The sequence below is a fragment of the Pagrus major genome, chromosome 23 (genome assembly GCF_040436345.1).
Source record: "Pagrus major chromosome 23, Pma_NU_1.0".
NCBI classification, from domain to species: domain Eukaryota; kingdom Metazoa; phylum Chordata; class Actinopteri; order Spariformes; family Sparidae; genus Pagrus; species Pagrus major.
This window is the reverse complement of record NC_133237.1, coordinates 3,355,536-3,376,203: the sequence shown is the minus strand read 5'-3', so window position 1 is coordinate 3,376,203 and position 20,668 is coordinate 3,355,536. Positions and strand designations below refer to the sequence as shown.

Genomic DNA, 20,668 nt, shown 5'->3' with positions numbered 1-20,668 from the left:
CAATTAACAATATCATCACCATGGGGTTTTTTTTTAATGCAGATTTAAAGGATTATACATTGAACAGCGTTATATTACATTAAATAAAATACACAGTACCTTGAATTTGTCATGAGGTTACAAACTAAAGAAGATGTAAAGTCAAATAAAAATCTAAATTTGGAGGCAATCAAGAAAGCTTGCAGTGTGAACGGAGCCCAAAGCCTCCTATACATACAGTATGTGGCTGTATGGACATCCACCCAGCTAGATGTCTGTCAACACAGACATAATGTAACGTTCAGCAGCAGGCAATCTGGCATTTATAAACCCAGAATGTTCTGAAGTCAAGAAGCGCACCAAAATTAGAAACCTGTCAAATAAAGCCAACTCTGTTTTGTTTTGTTTTTTCTTTTGCATTTTTTTTTGTTTTTTTGAATATCAAACAACTGAAAATTGGTGTGTTACCTGTACACGTTATAGATGGCAACAGCTTTTCCATTTCTAAGAAGAGACACTGCCATGTTGTGCTGGTGGATTTGAGTGAATTAAATACAGGAAGAAGAATTCCTTCATTCTATTACAACTATTTTACTTTTTATCAGTGTGTTGTGAGACAAGATTACGTTTTTACAATATTTTTTTGCAGTTAACTTTATTGTAGAATGTAGTTGTGTTTATAAGTTTCACTGAGAATGATATACTTTCTGATTATGCAATTGATTATTCTTTGCTTGGTTAAATGAGGATACGAAGCAGGGGACGATCTTTGTCCGCTCCACTCACTGTTGTCATGAATACCTCACTGTTACTTCACTGTTTACAACATCAGCAAGAGAGCAGAATGAACGCTTTAATAAAATATCTCATAACTGTGGACGGGGATTTGTGCTGTAATGATCTGGAATAAGAAGTAGAAATAATTAAAGTGCAACAAAGATCAGAACTAACTTGTGTTACATGTTGAAGGTCAGCAACTGATGTTGTTTGCAGCGATCAGTGTGTCAAACAGCCTGAGAGACTTTAGGTCTTGGCACTATACTAAAGTAATTTCAGATGATGTACACGTGGACATGGAATAATCATTCTCTTGCTATTAATAAGTTGAATTTATTTTTAACAGTTGGTCTTACAAATGGCTTAAAGCAACATTATGTAACTTTTTTTTACCTTAGCTTCAAAATCATTCTGTTACACTGATTTTTAATGAGTTAATGGTGTCTCTGTATCAGCCGCTCCGCATCCCTAACACTTGTTTTAGCACTGAGCAACTTCAGGAAGAAGAGTGAAGGAAAGATACGCTAACTAATTATTCCAAACAATGTTTTCGAGATAAAATATCAAACTGAGGCAAGCCATTTTCAAAAGTGTTTATCTAAATCCTTTAGTATTTATAGTTAAAGTCGGGAGAGGAGAGTGAGGAGGAAAAATGACGACTAAAAATAATAATGACAGGTCTGTCTGCTCTGTAGTGTGTCTGTAATATAGCTGTGCCTGTTAGGACATTTATTCAAATACTTCACTTTAATATGACTTTGAGTTGCTTGTACTTTGCTTGAGTATTCCCATTTTGTCAAACTTTATACTTTTACTCCTTGTCTGACAGCTTTAGTTACTATACAGATTACAGTTTTCCCTCCCCCTCTTTCCAGTGAAAACCATGTATATCCAGATGTGTTGATTTTGAATGTTTGTGATAAACTGAAGGATGAAGTGTTTTTTTGTGTTGAGATAATTCTCCTTCATACATGGTTTCCACAGGACAGCCACACTACAAACATAACGATCTTGTTGAATATGATTGCTGTAGATCAAACTCACCAACAGTATAGTTAAGATGAGCTCTACCTGAAACAACTACAGCAGTAAAATGACACACACACGCACATGCACACACACACACATTAATGCAGCAGTAATATTAATCCAAAAACATCAGATACGATAGTAAAACATTGGCAGGGAACACTTTATTACACATCAATACTTTTACTTTTCATACTTTAAGTAATTCCTGCGCCATATTTTACAGCAGTTAACATGACCAAAATACATGAAACCAAAATACATTTTTAATGGTATACTGACAACCAAACTGGAAATGCCCCCAGTTTTTACCAAACCTTACCACACACAGCACTAACCATCACTGCTTTTGGTGAAACTGAATCATATTTTATGCAAAAAGGAGTTTCCTGAAGCAACCTGTACCTGCTGCGTAGTTTAGCTACTAGTTAGCTCTGCTAGACCATGTATGTTGCTGCTGCGCACCACTATCACAGCTGCTTTCGACTGCTGGGAGGAGGAGGGTTTTTAGCTGAAGAGCCAGAACGGGTATCAGAACTAGAGCTGGGGCAAGTGCTCAACAGAACAGCTCAGCAGCTTCCATGGACACCATGACAGAGGTGAAGAGACCGAAGAGGACACTGACAGAGGAAGATAAAAGAAGGAGACAGTGACCAAGCAAGAGGCAAGAGTAAATCTCGGACTGGCTTTTAGTCGTTGGTGACAGCTTCGCTGTAAGAGAATGCTGCAGACAGACGCAGAGATGGACGTGTTGAATAGAAAGTAATATCGGCTGGCTTGCTTAGTTCTCAGTCTTGTGTTGTTGCTCTTGCTTGAAGTTTCACTGTTAACAAATTTGCCAATGTACTGGATTTTTTTTAATCATAAGCCAGTTCAGGCCATTTCCACAGGAGGTTCAACTGGTAGCATGTTGCAGCGAGGTGTCATTGTCTCTGGTTTAGGTTGCATTAGCTCAGAGCGCTGTTACTGTTCTGAGTTGTGTGTGACGTTTGTACAAACTGATTGCTGATGGCAAAAATGCCTGAATATACATGTTTAATTCAATACATACATTTTGAAGTAGTAACATTGTTACGATGCCAAGTTGTGTTTGTAATTGGCATGTAATGTAACAGAATCCTGGGATTTGTCGCACAATTTAAATTAAATAATAACTACGTGGTGCTTTTCACAGATTTAAAAGGCATGTGCATTTCTACATTACTTATAACGTGATATCAAAAACTTTTTTTCCTCAGTATTTCTGAATTTATGTGACATCTACTCAGTTCTTTGGCAAATTCAAATTAACTGAGTCAAATTAGTGTGGCAAGTCACAGAAGTCCCTTTAGATGGAGGCCCTGAGAATGAACAAAAGACAAAATGGAGGCAAACAAATTTGATTATGGAACCTTTAATTTGAAACAAGATCATTAAGAAAAAAAAACATTTCAAGGGCTTTTAACAGTTGTCTCTTTTCCTTTATAAAAATCCATTGTTGAAACATCAATAAAAATACTTCATTGTATCAACTGAGAGATCCAAGAGACGCAATCCCAGTCTGTCTGCTCATTCTGAACATCGACAATTCATACAGGTGAGAGGAAAAATGCAAGGCTAACAGGACTGATAGATTTAACCAGGGTAAGGACACAAAAAACAGTGTATCACCAAGAAAATACACAATGACACAAGTAAGACCCAGTGAGAAAGAAAGTAGGACAGCACCATTTCACCTGGAACACACCTCACAAGCACCAGAATCGACCCTGCATGTGTTCTGGATCCCTCCACAATGTCATAAAAATGAGCCTGACTAAAACACTTTTTATAAACAAATTAAAACTAACAAAAGTACAACATAATCCCATAAGACACATTACATACAGAGAGAGGCCTCAATCCTGACAGGAAAACTTGATTTTTAAACAATTTTCTCAAGGGGAGCAATAAAACTGGTTTTCCAAGTTCAGATTTAGTCTTGAATCATAAACGATTACATTGAAGGTCCCCATCATGGTCAGAGGTAGGCGAAAGGCTGGAAAGACATCAGGCCTTGTCCAATCAGTCTTCATTTGTTCCATAGTGGCACCTCACCTCCTCAAGGCATAGAAAACCACATGAGAGGTTCATATATGCCTCCAAACACCCTTCTCCTATACATGCTGGCAGCAGTGCTCAGCAGCAGACCTCTGGATCTTCACTCATGCACAGATTAAAAAGGACTAACATGGGTACAATTAAAATCAGTTTTACTAATAGGAGGGGCATATCATTCATCCTCATCATATTAGCATGTGTTTTATGGAGCCTCGACTAAAGTTGGGTGCAGTGTTCTACCACAGGTCCAGATTTTCAGTCTTGGCGAAGCCCGGGTCTTGGCGGAGCTTCCAGTAGGTGTCATTGGACAGCCACACCTCTCTGCCAGCCTCATCCAGAGATTTCCTGAGATAGTAAACAAAAGAAAATGGTTGCTTTTGAGCAATTCTCTTGGAAAAATTGTGTTTCTGTTTTCATAATAACATTTCAATGAAATGTCCTGATATGCGTCAGGCCAATCACAACGAATATGATGTGGGTTTGATATGAAACAACTAAGATGGCTGTCGGAGGGAGGTCAGTTATCACAGGGGCAGATCTGGAAAAACAAGTAGAGCCGGAATATTTTAATAGTTTTCTGTCAGGTTTGAATGAACTTTGGTTTACAATGATCTGCAAGGTGAAATTACAGTTTTTGTTGATGGAGCCTGGCATCTTTGAGGAGAGCGATAGAACGGCTGATTCCGGTTGAATAAAAACAATTTTACTTGTTTGACAACATTATGGAAGGGTCCCTACAGAGATGGACCTTTTCATTAATAGTCAGTGATAAAAATAGCACTTTTAGGGGTTGTACATTGACAGGCACAGTTGCCTTTGAAGATTACTGTGCAGCCATTGCAGCATCACAGCTCATCTCTGCATGCTGTGGTCTGTTCACATTTTCCCCCTCGCTAACTGGAACATCACACAGTTCATAACGCTTACTGGTTGTGGGTCTGTCTAATGTGTCCAAAGGCAATTTGGTCTAAGCCCATGGATAAAGCCCATTGGAAATCAAAACATGAACTTGAAGATGTTCAAGACTAATTTGCATTTAGAAACTGGTATGGCGACACCAAGAAAGGTTCATTCACAAGAAAACTGGAAATGGGGAAACAGCTTGCCTTCTCTGTCCAAAAGTGACAAAATACACCCACCAGCACCTCTGCAATCACTTAAGATGTCATATAGTGTTTGTTTGATCTGTGCAAAAGCTGAAGTGAATAAATGTTAATGTATTATAATTAAATGTTAAGTGGTTTTATGGGGAGGCCATGTTCTCCAGCAAAGTGACTTCCTGAGATCTTATCATCGCTGTGAGGTTGCCAGGCAACCAGCAGAGACTCCACGTAGTTACTGCGCCTGACCAAGTAGTTAGCTGGGTCCCAGTTCAGTAATACAAATGCAGTCCACACAGTATACTAATTGTCATAGTTTATCGTTTTAGCGGTAAATACACAGAATCTAAACAGTCAACAAAGCACCACTCTGGAATGTCACTGCCAGTTAAACTACAAACATCAAAATAGTTTTCCTAAGATATAAATAAAAAAAAAAAAAAAAAAAATTGTAAGATATGCAATAATTAGCCACCCTTCAAATTCATACTTAAAACATATAGGGGGAGCATATCACCAGTGTACCTGCTAACTGCTGCTAATTGTAGCCACCATTAGCTAGTTAGCTCAGTTAGCCATACAGCTAGCGATATGGACAGTGAACTAGGGGGCCAGTGGAGTATTGGTGTTTCACCGCTAGCACAGGAGCTTTGCACCTGGATGGGCCGGGGGGTTAGCTGGTTAGCATGCTAACTTCAGTAGGTAACTGCAACACAGTACATAGACAGATCAGAGATCAAAAGATTTTTTGGGAACACTGCATACTCTAATCCTGCTTCAAATAAGTGTGGGAGAATTTGGTAGAACATAACCCATCATAAAATAACAAGGTTTCATTAATGGGCTGGTTTTTGTATAGATTGAAACCAGTACAGTGATCGGAACTAGTAAATACATGCATGGGAGATGCTGGGAGGCCAATTTTGTTTCCTACAACTCAGAATTCTTTGTCAGATTTGAGGATATAACGCCAGGTGATGTCAGAGTTATCTCAGCTCGGACAGAGAGCGTGCTACAAACTGAGGTGCTCGATTGACAGATGTGGGAATTTAGGGGGCATGGAGAGTCTAGTGAAATTATGTCACTGGTTGCATTGTGGGAAACGTAGGATCAAGCATTGTTGGAGCATGAATCCTAATTGGAACTAGAAGTCTGAATGTCTAAGACAGCTGTGTCTTTTGAATTCCCCGTCACTGGGATAATGTCCTTGAACATGTTGTTCATACAAGAGGAGTTGTGGATAAATGTGTACTGGGAAGTTTTCCTTTCCAAAAGCTTAAAAAGCAGATCTCCTTACCTGAAGAACCTCGGGGTGTGCTCCTCCCCAGTCTTGGCCATCTCCTTCCTCCTCTCCCTCTGCTTCTCCTCTACCTCATCCTTCTTTTTATCTGCCTCTGCTACCTTCCCCTCCTCCAGGAGCCTGATGAAGAAGAAGGCTAGGAATTAAACAACTGGTCAACAAAACACCCAATTTTTCAATTCAAATGAATAAAAGTCCTGTGTGTACCTCTGGTCTGGTCTGAAGCGTGTGTCTGTAGGTGGGAGGATTGCCTGGAGCTCAGGCGTCAGTTCATTTAGCTCTCTGGCGTAACGTGAGAAGCCGTAGAAGTCAGAGTGGTCATCAGGCTGCACGTCTAAACAGGAAATTACAACATACATTCAGATGCAAAGGAAGGTGTTCGACATTAATTCCATCAGCAAACCAAGTATTTGTCAGTGAAATTTACCTGTATTTGTAAATCTGTTATGCATCTTCTACAACACTACAAGAATCTAGTAGCTGGCTTGTAAGCGTACATTTTATTAGAATGTGACTCTATAGATGAGGTCAACAGCTACATTTCTCAAGATGTTTCCAGTGCTCAGATGAGGATGCTACTCACTGGGCTTCCAGATGCACTTTGGTTCGACCAGGGTGTCACAGAAAATGCCCTCATGCCAGAGGCCTCCAAATCGATGAACCACCTCTCCAGCCCGGTTCAGAACCACACCCTGCACCTCATTCTTATTGTTGTCTGAGCTCCAGTAGCGAGACTGAAATATATAGGAAGGAGGAGGTTACGGTGGTTATAATAATGGGAGAAGAGGACAAGAAAAGTACATGTCCTTTATCCTGTCTTCTAACTGAACGAGCAGATGCACAAACAGACTTTAGAGGACAGGCTGGCTAAATGAGGACATCTGTGAATGTGTGTGTATGTGTGTGTATCCTAACCTTGACAAAGGTGATCTTGCAGGTGCAGATGTCGCTCTGTGTGTTTCTGATCACCACCTCACCATAGTGCTCTATCCAGCGCTGCTGACTCAGCACATTGTGGATACACGTCACTGCCTTGTTCCATTCATAGTGATCACCGGACCTGCACACAAATGATGCTTTGATATTAAAACAGGTTTTTTAAAATCCAAAGTCAGCTATAGGCACATGCTCGACTGAAACTGCCAGAATCAAAAATAAATTAAAGAAATGAATGGCTTAGTAAATGCCATTAAATGCAGAATATTGTTACAGATAACATACACATAATATCATAATATCCTTTATTCATTTCTAATGTTGGTTCCGACTACACAATAATTAGTCTGTTATGATGGTCACTGTGTCAGATTAGGTCATAATAGAGTCAGAAACTCTTGCGGTGACCGAGAGACATGACAGCCTAGACGACCAATCATAGTTTTCTGTCTTTAATGTCATTGGTAAGAAAACACAAACCTCTGTGTCTATACAATCAACTATTGCTTCTCAACATGATCTGTTGACTGTTTAGTGTGTATATTATGCCAGCACACTGTTTTCAGTATTGTACAAGCAGGTTCTGTATTTAAACTAGCAGTTAGTCATTTTTCCAGCTGTTGTATATCTAGATGCTGCATTGTGTTCCAGCTGTTGGTAAGTAATAAAGCTGTGGCTCACTTGGGCAGGGTGACGTTGACCTGTCCAGAAGAGAGGACCTCCACTGACTTCCCCCAAAACTTGTTCTTCCATCTCTGATCTGAGAGCAGACAGAAGCAGACAGAGCATTAGGTTTGTCTCCACTCATACAGTACAGGTGGACCCGGCACTCATCGTGATGCACTCAGCTCCTACCTTGCCAGAAAGTGAAGTTTTTTGACTCTGCATGGCAGGCTGAGACCGGTGGGTGATGGCTGACCTGAAAACATAAAAAAAACACGGCATTACAGCTCAAAAGCTCAGATGCTGACATTTGGTCAGCAGTTTTCTGTATTTGACTCCAGTGGTTACCTGCTCGCTGACGTAGTGGAAGCCTCTGTCTTCTCTATGACTCTCGTAGGTTTCTCCCAGAACAGGGTTAAAGGGTTTGTAGCCATACCTCCATGATGCCCAGGCATATCCAGAGATGGAGAACACTGCCACATAAACCTGGGGACATTTTTTAAAATCAATGAACTTCCCACTGAACTCAACTGTATCTTAGCTCCGGGTGGTCAGGACTCCAAGTAAGCCAAACTCACCATTCTCTCATAAGGATCCTCAATCTGGTTAGCAATGTCCAGCAGCTCAGAGTACTCCAGCTCTTCACTGAGTCTCTGCAGCAAAGACACAGGCTCATTGAGAGCAACCGGCATGGAGACTCTGGACAGGTCCTTGCCAATGTTGTTGTACAGGATGGTCATGATGCCGATGTGGCTGTTGTCTGTTGATGGGGCGGGCATGGTAGTGCGACGGCCTGGATCATAGAAACACAAATCACTACAATTAAAAAAGGAGACATCCGGAAGGGCTACTCTTACTCATACTTATTTTTTTCAGCAGATTTTAACAGATTCATCTGGCAGTATGTCTTAGCTTGGCGTTTGCAGCATATCATTTCTGGTTCAGGTTACGGAAGCTTGGCACTGTGTGCAGCGCTTGTGCAAACATTGACTGCCACTTGGCAAAAATGCCTGAGCATACATGTTTACTTCAAGTTTTCAAGACATAACATTGATATGATGTACCAAGCTTTGTTTGTAGAAAGAATGCAACATGCAAAATCTGTGCAACGCAAATTGCACAAATGACTAACTTCTCCATAAAATCCATATTTAGTTTGACTTTACATGGAAATTCATTTATTTTAAAAGGTTATTTAAATTATGTTGATAGTATAGTTTACATCATGTGCGTATAATTTGTTGAATTTTCAAGGAATTGAAGGATATGAAAGGCAAGTGACTGATGAGCAATCATGGCCCTATCAATGACTCGTCCAAATATCTGGACTTCACCACTCTTACAGACTCATGGACTTTGCAGGAGTGCTGAGGGCTGTCCAAACCCTCAATTCATCTAGTCCACAAGAGCCTTCAAGAGGACTATCTGCAGACCTTAAGAGAGTCTGTTTGGGGTGTGGACTTCAGACTTCACCGATTGAATTACCCACAATTTATTGCAATATGGACGTGATGTAAAGCGTTATGAATGGGTAAAACAATTACTAACCCATTACCCCATAATATTATTTTAATAGTGTGTAGGCTTTTGTACTACTATTGAACTTGCCTGTCACACACTGCGTCACCCACCACCACAAGTAAATTCTCAACCTGTGAAAAACCTATCGTGCTAGATTTCTGCAGGCGAAAACCAATTTCTTGACCATGTATATGTTCTCCCTTGTTTTCTAAATTAGGTATTGTGAGTGCGAGCATTACAAAGAGTTAAGACAGAGAAAGCGACAACTGTATATGAGGATTGTTGCATTCAGTGATGCATCATTATATTCAAAATATCTTAAAAAGTCTAATTTAAACTGAACCAGGTGTGGTGAATGCTTGTTTGCTCTTGCTGAGCTTGTCCTCTCACTGCACCATGAGGAAGCAGCGTCTTTCATCTCTGGTCTAAACTCAGTCCTGGAGAGTCCAGACTGGTGAACCAGCAGTACATATGCTCTGCACTCACATTAAAAATGAGATAAAACAATGGTGGTGTTACCAGTGTTAGTGGGCACTGGGCGGGGCTTGTCAGTAGCACTCAGACTGGCCCGGTAGTTGAGGGTGGCAGCAGCTGAGGAGGAGAACAGATGGTTAATCTTTAGTCTTTTTTTGCTCAGAAAATGTTTGAGTGGCAGGCAGTATGATCAGAGTGCTACCAGCAACTGGACAGTAGGTTAACACTCACCGTGTCCCTCCTCAGGTTCCGAGGTGCTGGTGGTGGTGATGTCACTCAGGCCCGACTCATCCGAAGCCTCTGCCTCTGATGAGCTCTCGCACACAATCACTTCACTGGCATCGAAATACTCTGCCATGGACTCTGCCACTGAGGGCGCGCGATGAGGGTGGCGACCCATTGAGGGCGTCCTCTGTGAGGGAGCAGAGGATAAAAGGATCTGTGGTTCAAACTACAGTTTCATGTCTCAATTGAACAGACTGTACAATGAAAGAACTGGAACCAGACTAGCCAGCAGGCATGTGACGTGTCAGACACACAGACAGGAAACATGCAAAACGCAACCACTCAATGCACACACACAGCATTGGAAGGTCAGTACCCACCCACAAAATGTCTACATGCATTATCCTGCCAGGAGTTGTATGAAGTGACTAACCTGAGCCACACCAACCACTTGATTTTCTTCACAATTTTAACTCATTTCACATTCAAGATAAAAAAAATTAAAAAATGAATGCAAATGGGTCACAGTGAGAGAATGAAACAGACATGCACAATAAGACAAACTGTTTCACACATCCAGACACAAGGCAGTACACACCTGGTCAGGACGAACGGTGCAGAAGGATTCCTCAGTAGAGTCAGAGGACAGGGAAAGCGAGTGGACTTTGGTCAGACGTGACTGTATGTCAAGCTAAACACACATGCATGGACATGCACATACACACGGACCAGCCATGCAAGAAACAAGAGGAAGGAAAGACAGGGGATCAAACACAAATGGTAAGATGGTTAATGCAGACTCCGTAGCCTTCACACAATACGAGGTGTGGATCAACGTTTGGCTCTGTTGTTCAACTGTCACCAGAGGACAAAACTGCTGTGTTATGAACTATAGGCATTTAAAATGGGTCAATCAGGTCTTTGCCTGGTCAACACCCATGTTTTTCCAACTGTAATGTAGGCCAAGATAAGGCAATTTTACCTTAGGTTATTTTAAATTGTTGTCTTGAAGCCAAACATGACTAAACCCCTCTGGCTTGATTCCATCCCTGCCCTCTTCTCAATGCAGACAAGAGGGCAGGAATGAACTGACCCGCAGTGACAATGCAGGACGACAGCCAGCTGCCAGGCAAGCACCAAAATAAAGCCCAAAGTCACAACAACTGAGTACAGTCACATGCAGCACAGACGGAATACAAGCAGGCAACCAAGAAGAAACCTCATGCAGCACCACACAGGAAGGATAACCGAGTGCCGTCAGTTTGACAGCTGAAATCTACTGACAAGTCTGAGTTTCAGTGTGTGACAACAATTGTGCCGTTTGTGTCTTTGTGTGTGGAAACAGGGTGAGAAAAGACTTGAGGTGTGTTCCTTCAGGACGCGCCTGTGAAAACTTGTGTATGTTCGCCTAGAAACAACCCAAACCTGCTCAACAGTTTCACCAACAGACAGCGAGGGCTGAGCCTCCATTGTCTTTTTGCCAATCAGTGTTAGAACTCTGGGAGAAACGGTGAGGTGGTGAAGAAGTGAGCCGGCAGGGAAAGACGAATAGACACTTCTAAATTCATGTCAGTCTTTGTTGTCGTCTGATTGTCAGCTTCTTCAGGAAGAGGACATTTCTGAGTTTTGATTGCACATTATCCAGTTCAGCTGTGTGTGTTTGTATGTGTGCAGGAGGGTGTGTTACCTCAGACAGTGTGCTGCACAGTGAAGCGAGCTGCTGTGAGGTGTTGTGCCTCAGGTCCGGGCCGGTCCAGGCCTGCCTCACTCGCTCTCTCTCCAGGGTCAAAACATCGTGAATTGACTTGAGAGAAGCGTGAACTGCAACATAACATCAGAAACGTATGGACATATGACGCTGTGGCAGAAAGTAGCAGGTATCAGCTTGGGGCATTTTTTACATACTACAGTCTTTTTAGTTTATTCAAAAATAAATAAATGGAAGAAAAAAAAATGTGCCTGAGCCTAAAGTGACATCACGTAATACTGCAATTTTACAAAACTATTTTATACATTAAAAGGGGCTCTAGGTTACAATTTGCATGTAGCAACGGCAGCTAACATTAGCTTAGAAAAGTCCTTGCCAACATAAACTAACAACCAGCTTCCAGCACAGCAGTTCCACATTGACCCCATTTAACTCATACTGCAGGAACTATTTCAGAACTAAGGTTTCTTCCAGTGTACTGAGCCCTGTCGTCTAGTTCAATTATTATATTTATATTATATTATTATAAGATGAGAGTTCTGTACCCCTCTGAGAAGCGGCGCAGATGTCCTGGTGAAGCTTCTTGGCCTCGGGTGAGGTGACCTGAGGGTTGGACAGCTGAGTGTAGACGTAGTCGGGGATGGACTGAACCGACGCCCCCAAACCAGAGCTGCTGTTCGTACTCAGGTGGCTGGAAGTGAACTGGACAGGACAGAGAGGATTGTTATGGTGTCAAACAGATTTAACTTGTTCAACAGATGATGTTAAGATGAATCACAGCAATGCATGAGAGGTTAAAGTCAGTCCTACCAGTCCCCCATCAACGCGGGACATAGTCCTGGCATGGCCGATTGCTTTTCCCATCTTCCTCTTGGGTTTCTCCAGGGAGAGATTCTAAAGCAGAGACAGGGTTATAGCTTCTCTCTAAATACAACGCCACATTTTTATATAGCTGAATGTTTACTTATAGACTTTAACATATTTGTTTGTTTGACTTCTGTACTGTACACGTAATGACGAATCACAAGTGTACAACGTGATGACATGAAAGACAAAAGCCTCAGCTTTTAGCTTCAAAAAGAATGAATGCTCTAGCCATTCTGTTTTGTTTTTTGTTTTTTTTTATTTGTGATCATTTCAACTAGGACCATCAGCGGTCTTCCGTGGTCAGTTCGGGGCCCCCCACAGGAGATCAACAGTATCAACAGAGTTAAATAGAAGACAAGTGATCTCAGCTCAATGTTATTTTTCAAATGAAATACTATGAAGAATCAGACACATTCACAGTTGCCACCAGAACACTCACCTGCATGCTGATCCGCATCTCCAGATCTGTGTTTGTGATTGGCAGGCCTCCTTCCAGCCAATGGAGTCGCTGAATGAGCTGGGCTAGTTCGGTCAGCTCTGCCTGACAGCGAGCCAGGTCTGATAAACAAAAGGGTCAAAGGTCAGAGTTCAGAGACCACACACACAAAAACATTTTGCACATGTTCCTACCAAAGACGGTGAAGATCACATCAACGTGTGCATATTCTGTATTTCAGCAGACGCATGTATGCACTCTGACTGATGAAATATGACTGAACCAAGATTTACTAAGTGGCTACAATGAGAGGTGATTCTGACCGTTGGAGGTTGCGTCAATGTCGTGGGTCTGCTGCAGCCAGGCTGACACCTTGTTGGTCACTCCTGGGTGGGAGGTGATGGCAGGGGCGGGGGCGGGGCTGCTAATCTCTGGTTGGTACACTGATGCTGAGCTGGCGTACTGAGGAAGCTGGGCAATCACACACACACACACACACACACACACCACAGTTAAAGTCACAAAGTGAAGCCAAAGACAAGAAAATTATTACGTCCTCCCATTTTCTGGCATTGTGGGCGATGCTGTAACGAATGGTTTGTCACTGACTCAACTAATCCATGGATAAAAAAAATATTTTGATAATACATTAAGAATAAAAAAACTCTTGACAGCTGGCCAAACAAGACAGGCATTTTTAAGAGATAAATTTAAATCGCAAAGTAACTGATCAAGTATTTGAAAACAATGACAGTCTTACAAAAGAGGTCACGACAGGGCTTTTACATAAGTTGAGAGGTATGAAGACAAATACAATAAAAAAAAAAACTTTATTATGCTGATGCCACTAATCAATCAACCACCTCCCACAAATCTTTGTGCTTTGCTGATAGCACAGAAACAACCCACTCAGGGGTGATTTTCTTAAGAATGACACAAATTTGAGTGGGGGAGTTGCAGTCGTTTCATTAAAATGTGTATTTTTGCTAAAACGTGTGAGATTAACAGGGATCTTTACTCACTGTTGCTCTGTTTTTCTGGGCGAGAGAGGCCATGGTTGGCAGGTTGCCCTGACCGATGGAGAGAGCGTGAAGGACCCCATGATGAACACTCATCGCCTCGTTTTTCCTAAACACGCGGTGGGCACACAGCTTGGTGAGCCAGATATAGAAGAGATCATGACTCTTTGCCTAACAGGGAGGAAGGAGAGAGAGAAAACAGCAACACACAGGGAGTCAGTAAAGAGGGGAACAATGAAAAAGTGAACTGAAATCAAGCTTTTCAGATGACAATCTGTAGCTCAGGAGCGTGAGGTCTGTTGCATATCATTCTACAAACACCTCCAGGGTCCTGGAACTTCTCAGAATGTGTTGTGAAGGGTACCTTGAGGTGGTAGAGGTTATCTCCAGCATCCAGGTCTATGCGTTTGGATTTCTTGTTGATGGACATGACAGCCAGGCTTACATCCAGAGAGCCATGGAGTTTCCCTCTCTGAATCTAAAACACAACCACCAAATGTGTTTTAAATAGTTTTATTTACCATTCCATACATTTAGAGTACATACAGAGTTCAGGGCCGACGCTATCACTGTGTTGAGAGACAGTGTACTGTTGGCAGCTGTGGTTTTTCATGACTTACATCTTGCTGCGTCTTTGAGTACTTGAGAATTCCTTTCTCCAACAGGAAGTATCTCTGAAAAAGGACCAGAGTGAAGTGTTAGAAAGAAAACAAGACAATCCAGAGAACGTTGGAATTGCATGAGGTTACTGATAAGAAGGTAAAATAGCTCTACAATAGCTCAACAGATTGAAAAGACGTAAAATAGAGAATAACAGTGAAAATCAGTGCAAACAGAGCTGTTCACATGCTGCCCAGTCTGTGCTCACCTTGTGCCAGCCTTTGAGCGGGTACTTCCTCCTCTTCATTAAGTAGCCCTCGCAGATCCCGGGGATACTGAGGTCCACAGTGGAGCCGGGAACTGAACACATATCCAGATGCTGCAAGTCGTCCAACACCTCCCAGTTACGAGACTGACACAGAGGAAACACAATTATTACAAAACAAACCAGATACTGTAAGACTGTATGGTCCGTGATGTTGCTATAATTTTTTTCCCCAAAAAATACAATATCTAACAATGTTTGACAGCATTATATGCCCTAGAGTGAAGTTACCCACAACAAAATGACATCCAGCCTAGGTTTGTTCTGGTTGTGTGAACATGTAAAGTTGAAATGGTGAAGTTTTTGTGGAATGGACATTATTCAACCCTTGGCAGACTAAAAGGAAACCTAAATGGAGCTCAAGATAGAGATAAATTTAAGATGATAAAAATACTCTGTCAAGTCAAACCTGTGAGACTTCCTCAGGCATAACTGTGGCATAAAGTGGTAGAAGTTGATTCACGTGAACTCAGGAGCTGCAATGATTAGTTGATCATAAGAAATTTGCAAACTATTTTGACAATAGTTTCAGTAATTTTTCATGCAAAAATGTCAAACCTTTCCTCATCCCAGTTTCTTAACTGTGAGGATTTGTTGCTTTTTTGTTATTTATGTTAGTAAATGATGAGTCTTTGGAAAGAAAGCAAGTTGAAGACATCTCTTTGGGCTCTGGGAACATTTTCAAATGTGTTTGACATGTCTAGATGAAAATATTCATTGTGAATATTATTGGAAGATCAATCAATTAGGGCCTTGGCATTAGCAATACATTCCTGAATCAGTTCAACTCCAATTCAATTCAGTATCGATATTTCATTTGCATTATCAATTTAGCTTGGATATGAAAGGGATCACAGAGAACTAATGCTGTAAATTGTACTCTCTACTTCATTGGCAGAAGGAAAGAGGTGCATCTGTAAGTAACTAGAATGGAACAATATACAATACGATGTACTAAATAGGGATTAATGCAGCCAGTAGGAGTTCTGCATTCATTTATTTTATTTCCACATACTAAAAACAAAGCCATACAGTCAGATTCTGTACCTGTGGGTCTTGTTACCTGTTTTGAATATTTGGCAGAGCCGGTGCTGCTGCTCCGTGAGTGGCCAGGTTTGAAAGTGCTGGCTGGGGATTTGTCAATGCCGCTGATCATGGACTGGCTGCTGTTCAGAGGGGGCGGACACACCTGAGGGTCCATTGGAGCGATGTAATGAGGAAAGCGCTGCATGGAGTTAAAGACCTTCAGAGCCAGTTGTATATCTCATGGCAAAGTACACGGCACTGTGGAAGTCCAGAAAAAGTGTAAACAGTACAGTGATGAACCAAATAATCCAGACAATGAAACACTAAAAGAAAATCAAGTTCCAACAGAATAAGACCCTGAAACAAAGAACTTTTAATAGATTATGAAACAGTCTCAATGTACCATCAGTGAGACAATTGTCAATTTATGCATAGTTAAAGCTCTAAATGCCTGTCACAGAGTCGGATTCAAAATAATCTGGATAAATCCTACAATTCAAACTAGTGCTGCAGGATGATTGAGGAGTCTCACAGCCTGAGGAAAGAAGCCGTCTGTAGTCTGGTGGTACGTTACAGCACTAAAACTAAGTTTGATTTGTCTTACCCTCGTCATCTTTGTCCAAAGGCACCACCACAGTCAACAACAAAAAAAATAAAGTTCCTTGTAGCTGCTTTAAGTTATAGTCATCTCGTTTTAAAATAAAAAAATCTGTTTTTTTAGTCACAGGGACACATGCAATGTTCCGCATACCTTTTTGCAAAAGTCACCTTTTCAGAAACTAAGAAAGCCAGATTGAAAAGGGAACACATGAACATTCCCACTATAAAAAACAATTTGCATTCTCAAGCAGGCTCAAGCAGGTAAAAGCATGTTTACAACTGCAACTAGAAAATCTGTCACAAACAAATACCACATTCTTCTCGCCCCTTACAGTGTTGTGTAACGTCATGTACATCACCTGTATCTTCTCTTCTACATTCTCAGAACATTCAGATATATCGGAGACAATTTTTCCTCTTCATCATCGAGCAAGATATGCCTTCAACAAAAAGTTCACCCAAAAAAATAACATTTAGTTATCGTCTACTCAACCCCTTTGTCGATTGAAAGTCAGGTTAAATATTTCGTAGTGCACAAAACATTTCTGGAGCTTCACAGTAAAACAGCCTTGCAGCATTCTCCTAAACACCTGAAGTAGCTGGGAAAAGAAAGGTTTGCAAGTTTCTAGAAACCCCAAGATCCTAAATTGATTTCAAAAGACATCATTTACACCCTCAACATGAGGCTGAGTTTGTGCACTCACTTCAGACGGAGTGAGCTTTTAGCTTAGCGGCTACAGTGAAGAAAGGGGTGAACATGAAGTCTTTTCAAATCAATTTGTGATCTCATGTGGAGACTTTGATTATGCCGGATGAGCTGCATGGAGCCATTTTATGTTTTTTGTACCTAAAACAAGTCTCCATCTACTTCTGTTGTTGCAGATGCTGCAATGCCGTTTTGCTGCAGAAATGTTTAGTGGACTATGAAGCGTCGCCCAACTTTCCAGCAACATGAGGGCAAGTAGATGATGACTAAACTTTCCCTTTAATTGCTCATTAAGGAATTATCATTGTCTCTAGTTCTAAACGTTGGTTGTGTCTACCGGCTTGTCAAAGTCCAACATTTAATGGAAAGGCTAGTTATAATACACACATTCATACAAGTGCAATAAAAACCATCAACTTTTGTCAGTGTTGATGTAGGAAGTCTGAAAGTTGCTAGATCATTAGGTCAATCAGACAATGAAATGCATAATGAGGATGAAACCAGTGAACAGATGGCCTATTGAATATGCAGTGGCTCTTCCAGCTCCTCTGGAAAAAAATTAAACACAACACACCCCCTCTCCAATCGCTGGCATTCCTTTTTCTCATTCAGCAGGTGAAAACAGATGGAAGAGGAAGTGTTGCATGTTGAAATTCCAGTCAAACGTTTTGAGAAGCCTGACCAGATTCTGGTGGCAGCCATTATCACATGATGGTGTGTTCAAGGAACACACGGATGAAAAAAATGCATGACAGTTTGTCAACCTTCAGGAGGTTTTACAATACCATTTATACTGTGCTTCTTCTAGTAGCTTCCCTTGTCATCGCTCTGAGATTGAATTAGGGAACTGCAGTAAATGCTGTTTAAAATTTACTTTATCACTTCATATGTTAACATATATACTGATTTTATCCATAGCCCCCAATCCTCACCTGAATTTGAATGGAAAAGTGCACACACACACTACAAGAAGAGGTAATACTGATGACAATGTAGGAAACACAAGTAATACCATGAGTCAAAAGAAAGCAACACCTGAGTGACAAGAACAAATTAAACACACCTGTGATGGTCTGATGTCTAACGAGCTGCTCCCTCAGTAGTCCACAAGCAATTCCTTTAACTTTCCTTCAAGAACAGCTGCAGAAAAAATCCCCTCAAAGTTCCTTTGTAACAGCGAAGTCACACCACAAAAGGGATTTTCCTCTGAACATTACTTTAGTGTCAAAATGTCCTGTGAAAAAGTCCCTTCAGCTCTCATCTGTGTTCCACTGAGAGCAATGCCACACCTGACTGATGGTGTGCTTGTCAGACTGGTGCATATCAAAGCCAGCAGGTATCTGGGCGGGGCTGAAAGTAGAGCACACTCTCTCAACCTGACCTAACAGGCCTGCCAGCTCTGTCATCATGACGATCTCTAACACATTTGTTGTGAGCAGATGTATTTATCTAGAAAAGTAAGTCATATTTAATTATCAATTCTGCCCTACAAAGGCAAACAGTAAAGGTGGAACAAAAACAGTATTTACAGTTCATAGAAGCATAAATCACACTTTTAAATGTGATCAACTGTCACATTTATTTTTGCAGAACAGGTTTTTTTTGGAAAGTTAAAAAAGAACGTTCAGTCCACAGAGTAATTATTCAAGTCAAGAGAAGGAAGGTTTAGGGATAAGTCTGACAATGAGTGTGTGTGTGTGTATGTGCAGTGAGAACTACCACAAAAACAGGTCTGAGTGCTTTGTCTGTCTTTCAGCAGATTTTGAGCAAGGGCAATGGAAGTAGGTCACAGAAAGAGGGAACAGGTCGTTGTCTCTTGTTCTTTTTGTCAACAAATCACATGCCGAGGCCAAAACAACACTGAATGTATCTACTAACAAGTATTGCGTCTGTATCAAAGGCTGATTAATAATCATAATAATGACTGTAATAATAATAATAATAAGAAGAAGAAGAAGAAGAAGAAGAATTTTGTATAGCGCCTTTCAAAACATAGTTACAAAATGCCTCACAATGTCAAAATAAACAGAATCCAATAAAATTACATTATAAAATTACCATAAAAGAATAATCTAAAGTTTACAATGAGATCAGAGGAAGAATAATGGTAACTTTATTTATATAGCCACTCTAAAAACAGAGTTACAAAGTGCTTCACATGCAACATATCAACAAAGAATGAGTCACAAAAAAGCAAGTAATTGCAGTGGTAATCGCAAATATAAATATAAACAGCAGACAGTGTAACACAGGACAATACAATAAGTCAAATCTGGATTTTAAAAAAAAGCTAAAATTATCTAAATCAGGTGTTAAAGGCAGCTTTATGGAAAGGTGCAATTTTGGAAATGATAAAAGTTTTATGTGATGGTCTTAGGCAGCGCATTTGGGCATAGGGAGAGAGCAGCTCTGCAATGTAAGGTGGTACCAAACCAGACCAGGCCTTAGTAGTAATTAAAATAATTTTAAAATCAATTCTAAAAGACACGGGTAACCAACGTAAAGATGCTGAAATCGTACATTTTTTTGTATAAGTTGGAGGAAATGGAGGGATTTCTGAGAAAGACATGCATACAGGGAGTTGCAGTCGTCAAGGCACGATTAAATAAATGGGACAGCAATGACTTAATTTTTGCAATATTACGCTGCTGATGAAAACCCGTCTGGACAACCTTTTTTTACGTATACTTCTAGTTTAAAATCTGAGTCAATGAAGTACCAAGGTTTCTGGCTGAGTTCTTTGTTTTGGAGCCAAGTGGACCAAGGAGGTGATTATCAGACTGGGTCCTGATATGGAAGGGGCGAAGAGAAGAGTTTTTGATATCTGCTCAGCGGTCGTGAAGGCTTTGGAGGGAGGTTTGGTCATTTGGTTTGATGGGAAGATATAGTTGTGTGTCATTAGCATATGAATGGAATTGAATGTTGTGATTCCGTATGATATCACCCAGGGGGAGCGTGTAGATGGAGGACAGGATGGGGTCTAAAGTTGAGCCTTGGGTGATACCACAGTGGCACGTAGCTGGAGATGACACAGCGTGACTGAGAACTGCCTATCTGTTAAATAGGAGGTGAACCACTTAAGTGCATGACTGGAGATAACTATGTTGACCTTCAGACAGATTAAGAGGACTGCGTGATCAATGGTGTCAGAGGCTGAGCATAGGTCCAGGAGGACCAAAATTGAACAGTACCATGAATCAGCTTTATTATTAAGATGTGTGATGAACTGATAGAATACTACTTTATCAATTGCCTTTGAGAGAAATGGGAGTTTTGAGATGGTTCTGTAGTTGAGGAG

At 41.0% G+C, this 20,668-nt stretch overlaps 1 protein-coding gene across 2 annotated transcripts; it reads right to left on the bottom strand.

Moving 5' to 3' along the window:
* Positions 1–1,934: 1,934 nt before the first annotated feature.
* On the bottom strand, positions 1,935–18,660 carry LOC141018916 (oxysterol-binding protein-related protein 7-like). Of its 2 annotated transcripts, none has more exons than XM_073493664.1 (23): positions 18,434–18,660; positions 16,102–16,322; positions 14,982–15,125; positions 14,734–14,787; positions 14,478–14,591; positions 14,117–14,284; positions 13,418–13,565; positions 13,098–13,216; positions 12,602–12,685; positions 12,337–12,493; positions 11,771–11,904; positions 10,682–10,774; positions 10,090–10,270; positions 9,904–9,975; positions 8,442–8,656; positions 8,212–8,349; positions 8,056–8,119; positions 7,882–7,960; positions 7,180–7,324; positions 6,848–6,998; positions 6,472–6,598; positions 6,262–6,384; positions 1,935–4,209 (listed from the first exon to the last, which is right to left on the bottom strand). In XM_073493664.1, the coding sequence occupies exons 2-23, from the start codon at positions 16,267–16,269 to the stop codon at positions 4,101–4,103; spliced, it is 2,787 nt and encodes a 928-aa protein (XP_073349765.1). In that variant the 5' UTR covers positions 16,270–16,322; positions 18,434–18,660; the 3' UTR covers positions 1,935–4,100. The 2 variants fall into 2 exon arrangements, with proteins under 2 accessions (XP_073349765.1, XP_073349767.1); XM_073493666.1 differs by lacking the exon at positions 18,434–18,660 and adding an exon at positions 18,303–18,393.
* Positions 18,661–20,668: the final 2,008 nt, after the last annotated feature.

Coding starts and splice junctions, on each gene's coding strand:
- LOC141018916 (XM_073493664.1), bottom strand. CDS start 16,269: ATGCAGCGCTTTCCTCATTACATCGCTCCAATGGACCCTCAGGTGTGT. Junction 11,905..12,336: donor CTGCGCCGCTTCTCAGAGGG/GTACAGAACTCT, acceptor GTTATGTTGCAG/TTCACGCTTCTCTCAAGTCA. Junction 8,120..8,211: donor TCCACTACGTCAGCGAGCAG/GTAACCACTGGA, acceptor TTATGTTTTCAG/GTCAGCCATCACCCACCGGT.